Genomic DNA, 18,879 nt, shown 5'->3' on the forward strand with positions numbered 1-18,879 from the left:
GCTGGCCCTTTGCGCTTAGTGTTGATTAAGCGATGCACTGAATCCATAGTTAGTTACTATCTCCACGGACATATCATGCAATACCAGTTAGTGTCAGCGGCACTAAGTAGTAGATGCTCACTTCATCTATATGGTAAAGGACTAATGGCTAGTTGTACTAGATGGTTAGAAACAGTGTAAGTATAGATGACTTGCTAGCCTTTGTTGATCTACCTATTCACCTTTAGTTATAAAATAAAATGGTGTTTCCCTATTAATACCTAGTTTAGGCAGGTGTTACGAACTGCTATCCAAACACGGCGAGTAACTTCCGCAAAGGTGATGCTTCTCTGAGAATGTTGCTCCTATGGGCCCCAAGCCTGTCCTCACCCGTACCAACGCCATGCTGGGCCTTCTATGGACTCTGGTTCTATTGGTGCTTACAAGGTGCGTTGAATAGAGCGCCGAGCAGGTCGGTCGCTAAGGAGCTCCCCTACTCGTTGCATGTTTTCTCGCCCTGTCGAACTGTGAAGGTAACCAAAAGATGGTATCCCAGTAAGTGCAGGAAAATCCTTCGATTATCGAAATTTGAAAAAATAAAGAAAAAAAAAATAAAAATAAAAATAAAGAAGGGGGCGGTTCTTATTATCGAGTTTCTACTGAAAAAGGAGGTTAAATGTGTGCAGTCTGTGATACGAGGCCAAGTTCAAAAGAAAGGTGGAACTGTCCATTGAAAACGAATACTCAGACGAGGAGAGAAAGGAAAAATAAGAAGGAAGGAAGCTCCCCATCATTGCGATGTATGCCGATGGTTCTGCCTTCCAACGCCGCTATGCACGTCCTTTTCTCCAAGAATTGTTGCACAGTCTGGTCTAAAATTCTGCTGAATTACGAGCTGAATAGACAACATATTTGGCTATATTATAGAAACACTAAGTCAGCCTCTGATTGGTGGAAATCTCGCCGATCGCAGTATCTTAGTCCGATAGTAGTGGGCGGTCAGGTTGGCTCAGACATCTATACCAGCTCTCACCTTGCACCCTTCTACGTGACCTATATTCCGAGAGGCGGTATATCTATGCTGCTAGGTAGTCACTTCCAAATACTAGACTTCCCTTATCCTCTGCCTTTCTGAAGGGCCCTCTTCTCCTTTTGTTTCTCAATCCTTTAGTAAAGTGTATTCGGTGTTTCCTCCCTGCTGTATCATAGTTATTCCGGCCCGATATGTCCCTCGCTCACATGTTCTTTAGCACGTTTCCCTCAACTTTTACGGATATTCTGTTTTACCCTTCAAATTGAAGCTTAAACCACAGAATCTTAATACCGAACTTCACAGCGGACAACACAACTCCCTTACATCACGACAGAAATGAAATCGCTGGAGGCACAGCCACCGGGCCTTGCCTGGGTTCAAAGAACTTTCAATCTTGAACCTCAGTGGACGGTGGAGCCCGATCCTCAGGTCATCAAGCAGACAATACAGTCGCTACTACCATCGCGCACGATCCAGGTGACCTTCCTCGCCCAGGGCGCCTTGAACAAACTCTATGACGTGAAAATAGACAATGAAGTCTTTGTTATGCGAGTCTCGTTGCCTGTTGATCCGTACTATAAAACTATGAGTGAAGTCTCAACAGTGGACTGGGTATCCCGTACCGCAAATATCCCTGTTCCTCGAGTCATCACTTATCAATCTTCACGAGAAAATCCTATCGGATTTGAATGGATCATCATGACTAGAATGCCTGGAAGACCCTTGAAAGAGCTGTGGCGCTCTCTATCATTTTCTGCAAAAATAAGTCTGGTTGAAGAGTTTGCGGCCTACTCTAGTTGTCTTTTTCGGAACCAACTCCAGGGAATTGGAAATCTCTATAGGACAGCATCTACTCTCAATGATTCCGGACTGTCTGAAGCGACCTGGCCTGCTGGAAACCCAGCACATTCTAATAAATCACCTCTATCTGAAAAGGAAAATATGCCTGCAGGATTACCAGATGTGGGCAGAATTGTTTCTATGCACTTTTTTTGGGGGTCGCATATCCTTCAGGATGTTCCTCGAGGGCCATTTACGTCTAGTAGCGACTGGATTACATCACGTCTTTCTTTTAGCGAGAAAGACTATCAATCGGTACTAGACAATTTACCATCTAGCGATCTTGAGAGCGATGATGAAGATGATGCAGATGATGCAAGAAGAACATTGGAAATTATTGGAAAATTGAAAACCCTGCTTCCATCTTTATTTCCACCAAATGGAGACAATCCGGAGCCCTCAGTCCTGGTTCATGACGACCTCTCTAGCCGAAATATTCTCGTTCATGATAACGGAGAGCTAGCAGCTATTTTAGACTGGGAATGTGTCTCAGCACTCCCTTTATGGAGTGCCTGCTATTACCCTGCATTCTTGAAAGGGCCACCGCGAAGCCTCAAGCCTGATCTACGACGATATGAACTCGAAGCGAGCGGAGAAGCCTCCGATCTCTACTGGGAACACCTATGGGAGTATGAGGTTACTCTCCTTCGTGATGTGTTTATTGATAAAATGAAAAGCCTGGAACCGGGATGGGTGGAGATTTTCCACAAGAGCCAACGTCAAAGAGATTTCGACATTGCAGTGCAAAATTGCGATAATGAGTTTGTTGCCCGGCATATACGTGCATGGATTAATGACCTCACTGCTGGGGTGGACAACCATCGGAGCCTGCGCGATAGAATTGATGAGGATTAAACTTCTCAAAGCAGCCCAATGGGAGTAAGAACTATCTATATGTGCTAAATAAAGAAATACCTGCTCTGTTCGAGAAACGCACTTACACTCTCCAACTTGACTCCAATTTCAATGCTTGGTAGACCTGATTGATGCTAGACTATACTTTTACTTTTACAGGCCGATAGTGTCGATTGGACAAACGTATAGCTGATTACTACCTTTCGGACTAGGTCAAGACCATTCAGGAAAACTCCCATCTGGGCCGGAAGCGGAGCGAAGGATCCAATTCTTTGTGTCTGAAAAAAAAAGCAAACTTCACAGTCGCAGTAAAAATGCGATATTAACTTTAAAGAGGCGCGTATGCCATTCTACTTGTTCAGACTTCATCGCCCAGCGACCTAGAAGTAATGTTGTGACAGGTTTCAGAACATCGAAACTTGCGTACATACATAAAGTATATAACAATTCTCTGTCAGATAAATGAGTGTTCTTCACTTCTATTTACTCATTCCTAATATCTCTCTTCTCTCTCAATCTCCCCGCTTTCCAATCCACTGGAAACACCCCAAAAGTAAGTCCCATGTATCCCTTCGATGTCCGCCCTCTGCCGGCCAGGCCATGTATATTTGGCCTAGGATTCCCGTCATCAAATCTTCATATTGGCCAGAAGCGCCACCCGGATTTGCTCGGGGGTCCATGACCCATCGGTAGGGACTAGCGTGTTTGCGATGGTCGCCCCCTTCTCTCGCTGCAGTGTGGAAATGGTAGTCTGGTTGTTGATTTGAACATGCAGGTTGTAGTATTGAGGATCACCGGTGGTGAGCTAGAGACAGAACAAAATTAGCTGGTTTAAACTTAGACAAGGGAAAAATAGGCACATCAAACTGGGCTTCACTAGGATAGGAGAGGAAGAGTTTGTATTCTATGGTCATACCCCTTGATTATCCAATCGAAAATCGGCATCGCTATACAATGTATGCTCACCACTAGTAAATCCGGATAGTTTACCATCCGGTATACCGACGATGAAGGCCTTGAGGGCTTTGCTAGCCTTTCCCATAACGCTGAAAGGTTTCGAGGAGGTTGTATATGCCTATAAGAATATAAAAGCTGGGTAGTATTTTACAAACACAAATGCGATATATCGGGCCTCTTATAATACTACGTGGAGCCATAAAGTCGCTACCCCTCACATTCCATTTCGACGGCAATTAGGATTTCGCATTAATTTATCCCTGCTTACTCTGAGGCACTGTTAGCGCGCGGCAAGAACTGTCCATTCCTTGTCCGGTCATTATATCTGGAACTCGGAACAAACATGCCAAAGAATTTTGCAGAATATCTATCCACCTGTTAAAATTTGAAGCCATAAGTGTTTTTACTAGTATGTAGAACACCAAAACATGCTATATGTACTTTCACTCTTGAATTGGTGAGCCTCCTCCGGCAGGAAATCAGGCGATTTGGACTATATATTCTACTGATCAGGGGAGAGTCAATGAGACCATATGCGGCGAAACTTGTGCGGGGTTGGAGCGTTTCATCTATTTTAAGAGGCTCCAGATCTATTACTTGATTGACTTACTTCGAATGAATTTCGAAGAATAAAGTGGCCATCAAAAAAAATTAAATGTAGGAACATCTGGACTCGAATCTGGACTCGACATACGTACCACCTACTGGCTAATGTCATCTGGTTAGACGAGGCGCCGTTTTACAAATGATGAGACAGTTCAATCATTACTTCATTAAGAAAGTGGGCGGCTAAGTGCATTTAAAGGGGTTATTCTCACAGTCTGACCTTATTAGGATATCCTTATGTTATCTCACTATGACCTCTTGTTTTGATCTTCTATCGGGGCCCCATTGTGCGGATCTACCACCTACCTTTTTCCAATAACCAATTGTGAGGACTTTGTAACCGCTTACGTTCGGCGCGAAGAGTTTTTTTGACTTCGACGAATAGAATTAACCGTGCCCTTCGTCGCCCCACACCTGGCTGTATAGGTGCTCCCTACACCAACGTATTTTCCCACACGAACGTGCATATCCCACTAAAAATCTCTCTATTTTCCACCCAATAGGGCTGATACACAAATAGATGGAAAGAGCCATATTCCAAAAATATGAAGCCGCCAAGCAGCAAAAGAAGCCCAATATGGCCACTTTGGCGCGGGAATGGGGCGTTTTTGCCCCCTGGCTACGCGCCCGCATGGCGAGCTGTCTATCTCGATTCGCCAACCACAACTGTCACAAAGCGCTGAATGATGTAGAAGAGAAGGGATTGATTCAGCGGACCCGACGTATTGATTCCATGGGCATATTACCCACCTACAAGATGATTGAACAGTCTGCGAATCAGATATTGGGGCGAAGCGCGGTATCCAAAATGCGAGCCGAAACGGCCTCCAAAACAACATCGAAGAGGCCAGCCACAACCACTGCAGAACTACAATATCAAACACCGCCAAAGACGCCGGCAAAATCACCAAATGAGGCGTCAATTCAGCCCCTGAAGGTAGAAAAAAACTGGGTTTACAGCTTTGTTAAACGCTTGCCAGAGAATTTGTAGGTTTGCAAGCAAAAACCGCTTGAAAAAGCGCATTTTGACGCAAGAGCAGAAATTCGGTTAACGGTTGCTTGGGGTCGCTTCGTATCGAGTCTCGAAGAACCGGCCCCGTGATACATCTCTTCACGTAGTCGAAGTTCCCTTGCGTTTTTCCTGAAAAGAAACCAGACCCAGAAGTCATTGCTCGATGACAGGGGTCCTTCCCAACTCAGGGCTCGCAAATAGCGCATTTGCTATGCGACGGAATGTGGCCCTTCGGCCAGGGCGCGGCGTCGGATGGAGCGGCATCTCCGTCGAAATTAAAGGGGCAGTGCATAGGGCCAAGGCGCAGGAGGCGATGGGGGCGAGAAAGGAAGGGATGGTGGGTGAAGGAGAGGAGAGAGTGCGTCGATAAGAGGAGTGGGAGAGGGCGTGGTCTTTTATAGATGTGGGGCAATAGGTCGGGGCGACAGAAGGGCGGTGCAATAGGCAGCGCCGTTTCCGGCGCCCCGCTTACCGTGTCAACTCATACTTAACATCCTTCTAAACAAGACTATAATGATATAAATATCTATTAATCTATATAAAAGAGATCTCTCTCTTATTTTTATTAATAGAATAAGATAAATTAATCCAGAATCTTTAACAATTTACTACTAATTTACTCCCAATCTATATTAATTATCTATTATAAATATAACTAATTAAGCTATATTACTATATATTATCTTAATTGATTAAAGGAAAGGGTCTCTACTCGAGTATAAGAGCTAATCGATAAAATAGATATAAAAAATAAAGAAGAGCTATAGATTCGGCGATATCTCTAACTCTCTAGTCTTATATATAAATAAAGTTATAATTTTATATCTCTACTATTATAACAGGTTCGATCTAGACTAATATCGATCTAGATATAGATACCGAATATAACCTTATCAATATCAAATTTATCTATAAATATAATCTTTATCTAACTAAGATCTTTGTTTCTTGTCTTAATATTATAAACAATTTAAGATATCTTATTTATAGATATTATATAATCTCTATTATATTAACCAATTCTAGAAAGACTATCTACCGACTTAAACAGATTTATATTATAGTTAAGCGGTATATTATCCTAGAAAATAGCCTTATATTATTATTAATAACCCTTCATACCAATTTCTATATATATATTATCTTCTATACTAATTTCTTCTAGTTCGAGATCGATTCTAGATCAGTCTAACTTATATTAGTACAACAATTCAAAAAGAAGATACAGAATTGTATATATATATATATATATTATAATCCAACTTCTCGAAGAGATTTATAAATCTAAGTATATATATATCTAAAATATAATACTAGATTTAATCTCAGATCTATTAATATTATCTCCCAAATTAGACTAGTTTTAGGATATATTCAAGCTAAGAAAGTTACAGAGCCTTCTCTTATATAGATTAACAGACTATTATATCGAGATATTGCTAAAAGAATAATTTCTATTTAGACCTATTTATCTATTTTTATAGAAAGAATTAGACGTTCTTTATAAATATATCGATAAAGATATTAAATTAAGATAGATCTGTCTATCTTAGAATCCTGCGGAAGTCTTAATCTTTTTTATATCTAAAAAAGATAGGAATTTATAGCTTTATATAGATTATAGGAGATTTAATTATATTTTGATTCGGAATTGTTATTCTTTATTATTAATTATAGAAATATTAGATTATCTATAAAAAGTCTAATAGTTCTCGAAGATAGATATCTAGAGCATTTACTACTAGATCTGTATTATATCTGGGAATAAATAGAAAATTATATTCTGAATATAATATAGCTATTTTGAATATATAGTTATACTATTTAGTCTAATAAATATACTAGTAATATTCTAAAGTTATATCTATATTATTTATCTTAATAATATCTTAATTTTCTTAAAAACTTGTTTAGAATATATCTATTATCTCTATTAAGTTATCTAATAAATATATGAATTCGAACATTTTATCTTCTAAATATGTTTTCTATTAATTTAAGATCAAATTCCTAGATTTTATTATAGGTGGTATACACTAGAATAATATTATTAATATAGAGAATTTAAAAACTTTTAAAAACTTTTTTATCAAAGAACTATAAAAATTATACTTATTACTCTTTATTTATTAGATAATTACTACTCTATCTTATAGAATTAAGTTTATAAGATCTAGAAATAATATTAAAAAAAATAGATTAAGTCTTATATATTAAAAAATAGCTTAAAAAGAATGATCCAAGAATAAAAATACTTAAAAATAAATACTAGATAATAGTAAAATTTTTCTTACTAGTCTTAAATCTAATAGAGGAAAAAATAAATATTATATTTTATAATACCTAATATACTAAGTTTTCTAAGATACTAGATATATCTATATTTTTAGAATAAAATCTTAAAATTTAAATAAGAATATATTATAATAAAATAGAAATTATAGTTAAATATAAATTAGTTCTAATAACTATTATATAATATATATTACTAGCTATAATAATAATAATATATTTCTCTTGATTAGATCTTAAGTAATTCTAGAAATATCTAATAAATATACTAACTTTAATAATACATTTGATTATCTATAATTAATCTATTATAATCTTTATATATAAAAAATAGTCTTATCTATTTTTAGAAAAACTTGAGATAAAAGTAAGAAATAATATTAAAGACTCTTAAAAAAATTTATTAGGTCTATTTTATAAGATCAGATACTATATTAACTAATATAAAATGTAATATTTATATCCTAATAAATCAAAAACTAGTACTTATCTTAAAATAATAATTCTAGCTTAAGAGTGAGTATCTTTTTAAACTAATTTCTTTCTAAAGATTTAATATCTAAGATATTTTATCTATTATTTATCTGACAAAATTAATATTAATCTTTAAAAAATATTATCTAGCTTGACTCTATAATAACTATATCTCTAAATCCTAATAAAAATCCTATTCTTAAATAATAACTTATTAAATATTTTCATACCAAATATATTATATTCTAAAAAAAACTCAGACAGCTATAAAACTAATCTAATAAAAATAAAAATCCAATTAATATCGTAAGAACTATTATTAATTTCTTTATAAAATAATATCTAAAACCTAGATATCTATGATAATATAGATAATATATTAAAAAATATAAATACAACTAAAAATAAAAGATTAAGAATTTAAAAAAATAAATAAAATAAATAAAATAAATAAAATAAATAAAATAAATAAAATAAATAAAATAAATAAAATAAATAAAATAAATAAAATAAATAAAATAAATAAAATAAATAAAATAAATAAAATAAATAAAATAAATAAAATAAATAAAATAAAAAATCTTATAATAAAATTTACTAATCTAACTTTATACTAAAAAAATAAAATATATATCTAAAAAATTATAGTTCTAATATATCAACTAGAAAATCTCTATCAAAAAATAATAATCTAAGCTTATTCTAGTCTATATACTAACTAGACAAAGTACTATAATTTCTACTATTAATAATATAGATTATACTTTTTTATAAAAATAAAAAATAAAAATTAGAGAATTTTATAATCTCGATTAATTATATCTTAAAAATTTCAGATAAACTAAAAAAATAACAAAACTCTAGATAATTTAAAAAAGATACTAAGATATACTAAATACTAGTAAAAGAATATCATAATTTTATTAATACATTCTTAAAGATTAAGTCTAGTATATTATTATTCTATTTAAAAAAAATAGTTATTAAATCGAACTCGAAAATATAGATATCGAGTGATTAATCTTTAAAATATTATTTACTCTATAAGATATCTTTTAAAAAACTTTTAAATTATAAAAATCTATATTAAAAATAATCTCTAAAAAAGGTTTATAATCCTAAACAAGATCTTCTAACATAATTCACTCTCAAGTAGCTATCTACTACTAAGTGGTTATCCTACTAAATATAATTGATTAAAATATATTTATGTTAATTATAAGACTATTAAATTCAATAAACTAAATTCAAGTTTTATTAAGATATATAATCAATTTATATCCTCTAACTCCATATACACTATATATCAGCCGCACCTTTATATATAGCCAAGGAGATTCTAGACCTAGCCCTGTTTCAGATAGTATTAAAACTTAAATTAGCTAGTTCTAGCTCTTTTATTAATTAAGATATCTCTAAAATTAAGAGACTTTTATTAAAGATAATTTATCTTATAGAATAAGCTATTTTTTGTTTCTTTTTCTTATTTTCACTATATGATTTATTTATTTCCTTTCAGAATAAAATAGTCTCTTATATTATCACTTAATAAGCTTTTAAAACTTGATTAATTATAATATTAAGCAGATTTAGTAGACTTTTTAAATATTGTTTTAATAATCTTTTAATCGAAAAGACTTGACTTTATAATTAAATAAAATCTAAAGGAGTTTTAGATATCTAATCAATTTCTTTATTTAAAAGAGATAATAGAGTTCAAAGTCGAATATTAAGTTTTGAAAGAACTTGATTAAGATTTAAGGATATTATATTAATAATAGCAAAGCTATTTTTGATAACATCTAGTTTAAAGATCTCTTTTTATATAACTAGATAGACTTTAAGAAAATCAAACTTATTAATAAAATTAGTTCTAATCAGTTTTCTAATCTAATTTAACTAGTTAACTATATATATATTTTAATACTATGAAATAATTAATATCAAGAGATTATAATATATATAATAAATATATAAATATATAGATTTTGATAATATTTTTTTTTTTAAATATTTAATCGAACTTTTCTATTGAATAACTTTTATAACTATTAATTAAAAATCAATATTTTTCTTATATATATAAAAAGATAGATAAAATAAAGATTTTTTTGAGCTAATAAGGACTAATTTTATTAATAGTCTATCTATTTAGACTAACTTCGAGTTATTAGTTAGTCAAAAGATTACTAAATTATAAATTAATAAAAATTTTGTCTTTAAAATATATTAAAAAAATACCTAGTCTACTATATTAATAATATACTTAATTATAATTATCTATATATAATTTCTAGACTATAAAAATAATCTCTAACTATAATATTCTTTCCTTATAATAATTTGAATTATTATAATTAAATCTATTATAAAACTAGTCTTATTAAAATTATGAATATTATTAAGATCGATATTATATTAAAAGATAGTCTTTCCAATAAGAGAACTAATTAGAAATAACTTCTAGATCTTTATATTTAGCTTATTAATAATTATAATATCTCGAGAATCGAGAGAAAAGAAAAAGATATTATTTTATAAATTTTATAATCTAATTTTTACTAACTAAAAAAGAAGATATAGATCTATATACCATAAGTAATGAATTTACTAATTCTCGAATAATAAAGATTAAGGGACTATTCTATATATATCTCTAGAAAAAATCTATTTCTCGAGAGTTTTCTCTTCGATTTAAATTAATGTATAATAATTAATATATTCTTTATCTAATTAATAAAATAATAATAGAACATTATATAAGATATATTAAATTAGACTACAAAATCGAAAATTAATCGAATTTCTTTTTAATAGCTTTAATAACTAATAAGATTCTACCCTCCTACTCTATATATTTTTAAGAGGATTTAGTATCAATGAGTGGCATATTAGATAGTTAGCAAAAAAAGGTATGATTAAATAACATATTTTTTGATAGGATAGCTACTTAATAATAGATAGTTACTCGGTAGTGAATTATATTATACTTTATCTATTTTAATAACCTTAAAATAAGATAATAATCTCTATTTCTATATAGATTATTAAAACTAAATAATATAATAAAAAAAATTTAATATCTTCTTCTATTGATTAATAAACTATTATATTACTTATATTATATAAAATACTTTATAAACCTAGATATCTAGTAAATATTCTATTAGATATAGATATATCCTAATACTAAAAATAAGACTATCTTCTAGAGTTATTATAGAATATTCAAAGGGCGATGTTATATTGACCTCCTCTTCCTATGTGACTTTAACTGCCTAATTTGGTAATAGTAATGTCTTATTTATGTCTGGATATCATGTGACTAGTAATTTGGCTGGCAAAAACCACGTAATCCCGGTTCAAATAAATTTTCTGCCGAATAAATATGGCCTTAGTGAATGCCTCAGGAATTAATATTACCGCTTTCGGAAAATGGTTTTTTTCCGATATCTCTATAGAAAACGCGTTTTTAGACCTTTAGACTTCCAGATTCCTACCATCAACACGCTAATATAGATCTTGAAGATCTTGAAACCGCTAGATCGGACATATCTACACCATCTGTGCTTCCCTCGTGCTGCTATCATCCTCCGAATCGTTAATATCGCTAGATCTCTTATCACCAAGCTTAACCTCGCCAGCCCTACCTGTCTCACAATTTGTGTTATCACGGCTTAATCAAGAATCCACAACAGTCGATCTTGCAATTAAATGTCTTAACGACTTTGCGAAAGACTATAGTTATATAGTTGTAAAGCAGAGAAGTAAAAAAAATAAACTTAATACATTAAAGAAGGTTGTTTTATATTATGATTATAGTCGTAAATATCAATCTACTTTATCTACTAGCAAATATAAGCGAAATATGTCTACTATGACCAAGAATTATCTATTCTAATTATTATTATACTATTAAGCTACTACTATTAATACTATATAAAAGATTATAATCAAAGAGTCCTTTTATAATCATAATTAGACCTGGCACTCACCCGCGGGTGACCCTCTGGACCCTTCACCTAACCCGCCCCGCAGGTGGATAAGCGATCAAGTTGTCGACCCTGAGAGTCGCACACCTAGAGGTCCGACCCTCAAAAGGGTCACCCACAGGTGCACCTCAGGGTCGACAAACAAGACAAATAGGTAAAAAACATGACTTGCTTGTGATGTATAAATTATGTTGATTTTTTGTATATTTATCTATAATTTTAAATATAATAATAGAATAAGAAATCTAGAATCAAGAGATAAAATTATAAAAAAACTCTATTTATTAATATATAAATTATTTAATATAGGATATAGAGAATAAAATAATATAATAATTACTAAGATCTAAGTATATAGCCCTCAAATAACTTTAAATACTTATACTTTCTACTAGATATATACTATTATATATCAAATAAAAAAAGTTTATATCATCATCATTATCCTTATCATAATCTATAATCTTGCTATCTTTAAGACTAAATATTCTTATACAAGACTATAAAAAGACTATATATTAGAGATATATATATCTTCTATTTTAGATAAAAGATCTTAATCTTTTTAATATCACTAATTAGATTAAACAATTTATCTTATATTTTACTAAATTCTATTATAACTATAATCTCATAATATAAAAAATATTCCTATAATATAAACTATTTTTTTTTTAAAAATTAAATCTTATTATATATATCTATAATATAATATCCTAGATAATTTTTAGCTTTAAAAGATCTTTATTAATAATAATAGATATCTTAAACGAAATTAAAAAGATATTTTATATCTATTTCAGTTATTAGAATTAATATTATATCTTAGACAAGATTTATAAAAATAAGAAACTTATATTTATAATCTTTTTAAAAGATCTAAAAAAATCTTATATAATAAAAAATAAAACAAATATATATAACTTTCACGAATATCTTATAAACTTATTTTATTATAAAAATAAGAATGTTTATAAATTTTTAAATGATAGATTAATATCTATGATTATTATTATCGATAACTTAATATCTAGTTATAATTTTTCTTCTAGATATTTCTAATTATACAAAATAAAAAACACTTGAAATCTTTTATAATAGATATTTTTATAGTCTTTCTCTAGATTATTAGATTTCTAATATTTAATCGAGAAAAACTAGAACTTATTAATAAATACTAAAATTATACTAATTATATGAAAATCATTTTTAATATCTTCTATGATACTATAATATCTCAATAGTTTCTCTTATATAATCTTAAATAATAAAAATATTACCTATTTCTAAGATATGTTTTTTTATCAAAATTAATAGATTAAATTTTTAAGATAATCAAAAAACTTATTATAGAAACTAAAGACTAAGTAAATATTTAAGCCTTTAGCTTTATATAAATAACTATAATATACTTAAAAAATGATTATAAAAAAAATAGTAGAGAATTAATTTATTATTATTCTTTTTTATTGAATATAAAATAAGATTAATTATATTATAAATAAAATTTATCAAAATTTAGCCAAAGTCTTTTAATCTATTAAAATATAAGATGTATTAGATTCTATTATATTTATATATTTTAGATAAATATAAATTTTAGCTTATTAGATTAGAGATTATAGAAAATATCATAATATTAAAGATTTATATTAATATAGAAAATAAGACTATAAATCTTATATATTTAAATATAAATATAATTAATTATATAATTAGAGAATAAAAGAACTTATCTTATTTAATATATTAATAATCTTATATTTTTATTATTAAATATATAATATTTATTATATATAATCTTTTTTTTATTTAATCTCTATAGTTTTATTCTTTAATAATACCTTTATCTTCCTAAATAGATTATTTAGATTTAATTAAATTATATATATAATATAAAGAATTTAGATGATTATAAACTTAATATTAAACTTTAGAGTCTAGATTATATTATTAATAATAGTCATAAAGATTATATTGTTAGATATATTATCTATTATAATTATAAATACTTGATTAAGGATTTGATACTATTAAAGAGTCTATATAATAATTTTATTAAGATTAGCTTTTAAATATATAATAAAAAATAATTTAAATCTAAGAAAGACTTTATAATAATCCTAGTTTCGATTAAGAAAATATATTATTATTATAGATATTTATTAGAATAATAATATCTAATAATTAAATATAAAAGATAGTTTTATATCTAGTAATAGATTCTAAAAGACAATTTATTAATTAGCTATAATAAATTTATAAAATCTTATACAGATTACTTTCCAAGAAAGAATAACTAATATCAAAAAGATTAGTTATATATAAGATATAATATTATAAAACTCTTGATATTTAAGGAATAAGAAAGATAAATATAATATAGTAACTAGATTTAGAAGTTTCTGTTCTAAATATTTTATATAAATACTTAAATACTTTTTAATCTTAATAGATTATCTTTAAATTAGTCCTAAATTAAGAGATAAACTTTATTATATATATAGCTTAGATAAATAGTTTTTAGATACTTAGTTTTCCTACTCTTTGTTAATATTATAATCTTTTAAGATATTTATTTATCGATAATATACTAGAATATACTAAGATAAGATATTTAAGAACTATATAATATTATCTATATGTTATATCTAGCTTTCTCTTTTTAATATAAATTATTTAATCGAAGTCTTTTTAGTAAGATATATAATATCTTATATCTTAATCAATCTATTTTTTTCTTTTTATAATTAGTTTGAAGCTATTGTTCTATAAATTTTTTATTTATCTTTTATTTATATAATAGATATTTATTAATCTAGTTAGGTTTAGTCTATTAAAAGATAGAGTAATTATTAAGTATTATACTAAGTAAAGATTAATTTAATAGAAATAGATTTAGAAAAAAATACTATCTAAGATAAAATATAAGAGATTATCTATTCTAATTCTCTTAACTATTAACAAAAGATATCTATCTAAAAATTAAGATATAATTTAAAGGATTTATTAAAAAATAAATAGAAAAAAACTATTATATAAAAAAGGAATCGGTTCATCCTAGTTATAAAAAAATCTAAAATTAATAGATTATTTCTAGATCTATTTAAATTAAAATTATCTAGTCTAATTAATTAATATAAAAAATATATATAGATAAAAAAGATTATTCTAAAAATTGATAAGAGTTATCTTTATTAACCTTCTAATAGACTTCTATATAATCTAGCTTAATCTAGAAATTAGTTTTTAGATTAAGATCTCAGATCTAATATTAGATCTAGATTAAATTAAATAATTAGATCATATAAAAGCTTATCTTTATCTTAAATATAAATAACAAATAGCTAGATAATATCTATAACCTATAAATAGTTTTTAGATTATATCTATAGATAATTTTTGGATAGTTAGATAATATCTATAGATAATTTAGGATATTTATAGATAGATAAATATAGAGATAGATAAACATAGATAATAGGTAGGACTGACTTATCTATCTTACAAAACTTGAATAAAAATCCTTATCTATAATGAGATTTATCTAATTCCAACTATTTTCTAATCTTTTTTGTATAAGATCTAGATAATTAGAGATAAGATAAATTAATAAAAATAAAATAAGACTTTTAAAGATTAATTATCTTATATAATTTAATATTCCTATTTTTTTATATCGAGAATAAAAAGATATATTAATAATATATTATTATTACTTGATTTTACTATTTATTATTATCTTAATATTGTATATACTAGAGTAGCGGTAAATAATAGTATTTTAAAAGTTGAATTATCAAATTTTTATATCTGAAATAGGTAAAGTAGGAAGGAATTATATATTTAAGGATCGACGAGGATTGATGTGGGTGATCCTTAAGCGATCCTTAGAAAGTTAGGGTCAGGGTTAGGGTCAACGAGGTTGGATCTTGACTCTTTGAGGTGTAGGTGGAGGTTTCTGAACTTGGATCTGTGGGGCGGATAAATACTAGGTCTAATTATAATCTATTAATTTATTATGATATACTTTGTTCAACCTATAAAGGTGCTAAGAGAGCCGTGGAGGAAGTTTAGAAGAGATTGAGCGGATAGATCGGGTAGAACTAGATCTATTCGAGGGCTTACTAAACAAACTGTATAATATATAAAGACTATTGCAAAGAGAACTAGAAAGTTTTCTAAGTAATTAGTTTGGTTATCTTACTATTTCGAGTTATCTTTTATTAACTTATAGTAGTATTAGTCTTTTTTAGTTATATCTTATCTTATATCTAAGCCTATTAAATAATAGGCCTTATATTCTAATTACTTCCACAAATTTAGGATTTAATTGTTAAAGCCGAAATATCGCTATAAAATATATAAAACCGTTCGACTATATACAATAAACTAAATAACTCTCTTAAGCTTCTTAATATTATAGTCTCAATCTAATCTCTAGTTATAAATAAGAGTTATACTAAGGATATCTCTCTAAAGAGAGATAAAAGATTATTTAATATTAAATTCTTAGAGTCGGGATTAGAGTTGTTAGAAGAGATATAAAAGCAGAAGATAATATAGAAGATCTATATTTTAAAAAATATGTTTTTTTTGAAAGTTAGAGAAACTTCATTAAGCCTTTTTAATAAAAGATTATATAAAAAAGATAGATATTATTTCTAATATCAAATATCTTCTAAAATTTAATAGATTATTAAGAAAAGTTTAGGATTCTATATATATTGAGCTTAAATGGTTTTTATAAGAAATAAAAGATATTTTATTATTAACTAGTGGAAGATATTTTATATTATAAAAATCCTAGAAATTATGTAAGATCAAATATAAAAACTAAACTTATTATAAGAAATTTTTTAACTAGATATATTAAATTATAACTAATCTAAAAATAGAGATACTCGAAAATCTAAAGAAATATTTTATAATAATAATAAAAAAAAAATATCTTTATCTTCTTAAACTGACTAGATTACTTTAGAGAATCAATATATTACTAATCTTTAAGAAAAATAGAAAGATAAGATTATACTTAGATCTATTATTTTGAATTAAGAAAAAAAAGGATTAATATATTAAAAGAAAAGAATCTCTAATCTATTTCGAACTTATATCTTATTTTTAGAAGATAAAAAGTAAAAAAATAAATTATTTTATTATATCTTTAGAGACTAATACTATTAAGATTTCTAGAATAGATTTAAGAAAGTCTAGATTAAGAAAATAAAAGTATAATAATCTAAAAATATATTCTTTCTATATCTACTATAAGAAAAAAAATTATCTTAAAAAGAAATATTAGTCTAAATATAGAAATCTGAAAGATTAAAAATAAAAAAATAGATATTCTAATATCTTCTATTACTATTATATTAAAAATTATAGTCTTTCTGAAATAGTAATCTTATTTCCTAGTTTATATTATAAAGATATAAGAAAAAGAGAAATTAAAGTAAAAATCTTAATTAATAATAAAATAAAAGCTAGCTTTATTAGTTAATTATGAGTTAAATAATATCTTGAAAAAATTAACTAATTTTTAAGATAAGTTAATATAATTAATAGATAATAAATCTAATTATATAGTAATTATAAAGTTATTTTTAAGATTATTAATAATATAAGAATAATATAAATCTATATTAGTTATTATAAGATAATAGATATAGATTATTATAATATTATTCTTAGAATAGATTAGTTAAAAATTATTAATCTTGATATTAATTAGACTAATCTCTTATTTAGATATTAAGATATAGATATATCTATTAATATTATTTAAGTATTAAATTATAGAATCGAGTATATCTTAATATATCTAAAATTAGTTCTAAGGTAAAAAAGAATATTTTTATTAAAGATAAATATACTAGCTAAAATTCTAGGAGAATATAAATACTTTTATAATATATTTAATTTTATTAATATAGAATTTATACTAGTATTTAAAAAGACTAAATATATAATTAACCTTAAGGAAAAGATATAATTATTATTTAGACTAATTTATCTCCTTTTAAAGATCTAAATAAAACCTTTTTAAGATTATCTAAATAATAACTTAGCTAAAGATTAGATCTAATCTTTATAGAATAGCATAAGAATTCTAATTTTTTTATATTAAAAGATAATAAAGAGCTCTAGTTATATATAGATTATTAAGATCTAAATAAGATTATTTATAAAAATTGATATCTTTTATTATTAATTATAGAGTTATTAAACTAACTTATTAATATAGTTATATATATATAACTAGATCTAATAGATATATATTATCGAATTAAGATAAGATATAAAGATAAATTAAAAGTCTACTTTCCGAACTTAGTATAATCTTTTTAAATATTATATAATATCTTTTAGATTTATAAATATATTAATAATATTTTAGGCTTATATTAAATATATCTTAATAGATTTTATAGATATTTTTGTAGTAGTTTATTTAGGTAATATCTTTATCTTCTTATAAGACTAAGTTATATATAAAATATATAAGTTATCTTATAAAGTCTTCAAAAAATATAAATTACATCTAAAACCCTTAAAATACTAGTTCTATATATAATATATAGAGTTTCTAGGATTTATTATAATTCTTAAAAGAGTAAAAACTATTCTTAAATAGCTTTAATCCTAGAGTATTTATAATATCTAAAATTTTATAGATTTATATAGTTAAATATAGTATCTTTAGATATATATTACTTATTATTAAGACAACTAGTTAGACTAGATAAGAATATATTATAGAGTAAAAACTTTTAAATAACTAAAAGATTAGTTTAATAATAATAAAGATTTATTATAATATTCTATTAACTATTAAT

The 18,879-nt window shown here is 26.8% G+C and overlaps 3 protein-coding genes across 3 annotated transcripts; 2 read left to right on the forward strand and 1 right to left on the reverse strand.

The window, feature by feature from the left end:
- Positions 1 to 1,348: 1,348 nt before the first annotated feature.
- Positions 1,349 to 2,707, forward strand: N7468_006357 (phosphotransferase family protein; the record flags this gene model as incomplete). Its single annotated transcript, XM_058475653.1, has 1 exon — positions 1,349 to 2,707. One exon carries the CDS (start codon positions 1,349 to 1,351, stop codon positions 2,705 to 2,707), a length of 1,359 nt encoding a protein of 452 aa, XP_058328543.1.
- Positions 2,708 to 3,335: 628 nt separating this feature from the next.
- N7468_006358 (uncharacterized protein) lies at positions 3,336 to 3,749 on the reverse strand (the record flags this gene model as incomplete). Its single annotated transcript, XM_058475654.1, has 2 exons — positions 3,336 to 3,512; positions 3,624 to 3,749. The coding sequence occupies 2 exons, from the start codon at positions 3,747 to 3,749 to the stop codon at positions 3,336 to 3,338; spliced, it is 303 nt and encodes a 100-aa protein (XP_058328544.1).
- A 1,098-nt stretch (positions 3,750 to 4,847) lies between these two features.
- N7468_006359 (uncharacterized protein) lies at positions 4,848 to 5,185 on the forward strand (the record flags this gene model as incomplete). Its single annotated transcript, XM_058475655.1, has 2 exons — positions 4,848 to 4,992; positions 5,040 to 5,185. 2 exons carry the CDS (start codon positions 4,848 to 4,850, stop codon positions 5,183 to 5,185), a joined length of 291 nt encoding a protein of 96 aa, XP_058328545.1.
- Positions 5,186 to 18,879: the final 13,694 nt, after the last annotated feature.

Source organism: Penicillium chermesinum (assembly GCF_028974085.1).
Source record: "Penicillium chermesinum strain IBT 19713 chromosome Unknown utg000005l:1.0-4115287.0:1.0-4118363.0, whole genome shotgun sequence".
Classification (NCBI taxonomy): Eukaryota; Fungi; Ascomycota; class Eurotiomycetes; order Eurotiales; family Aspergillaceae; genus Penicillium; species Penicillium chermesinum.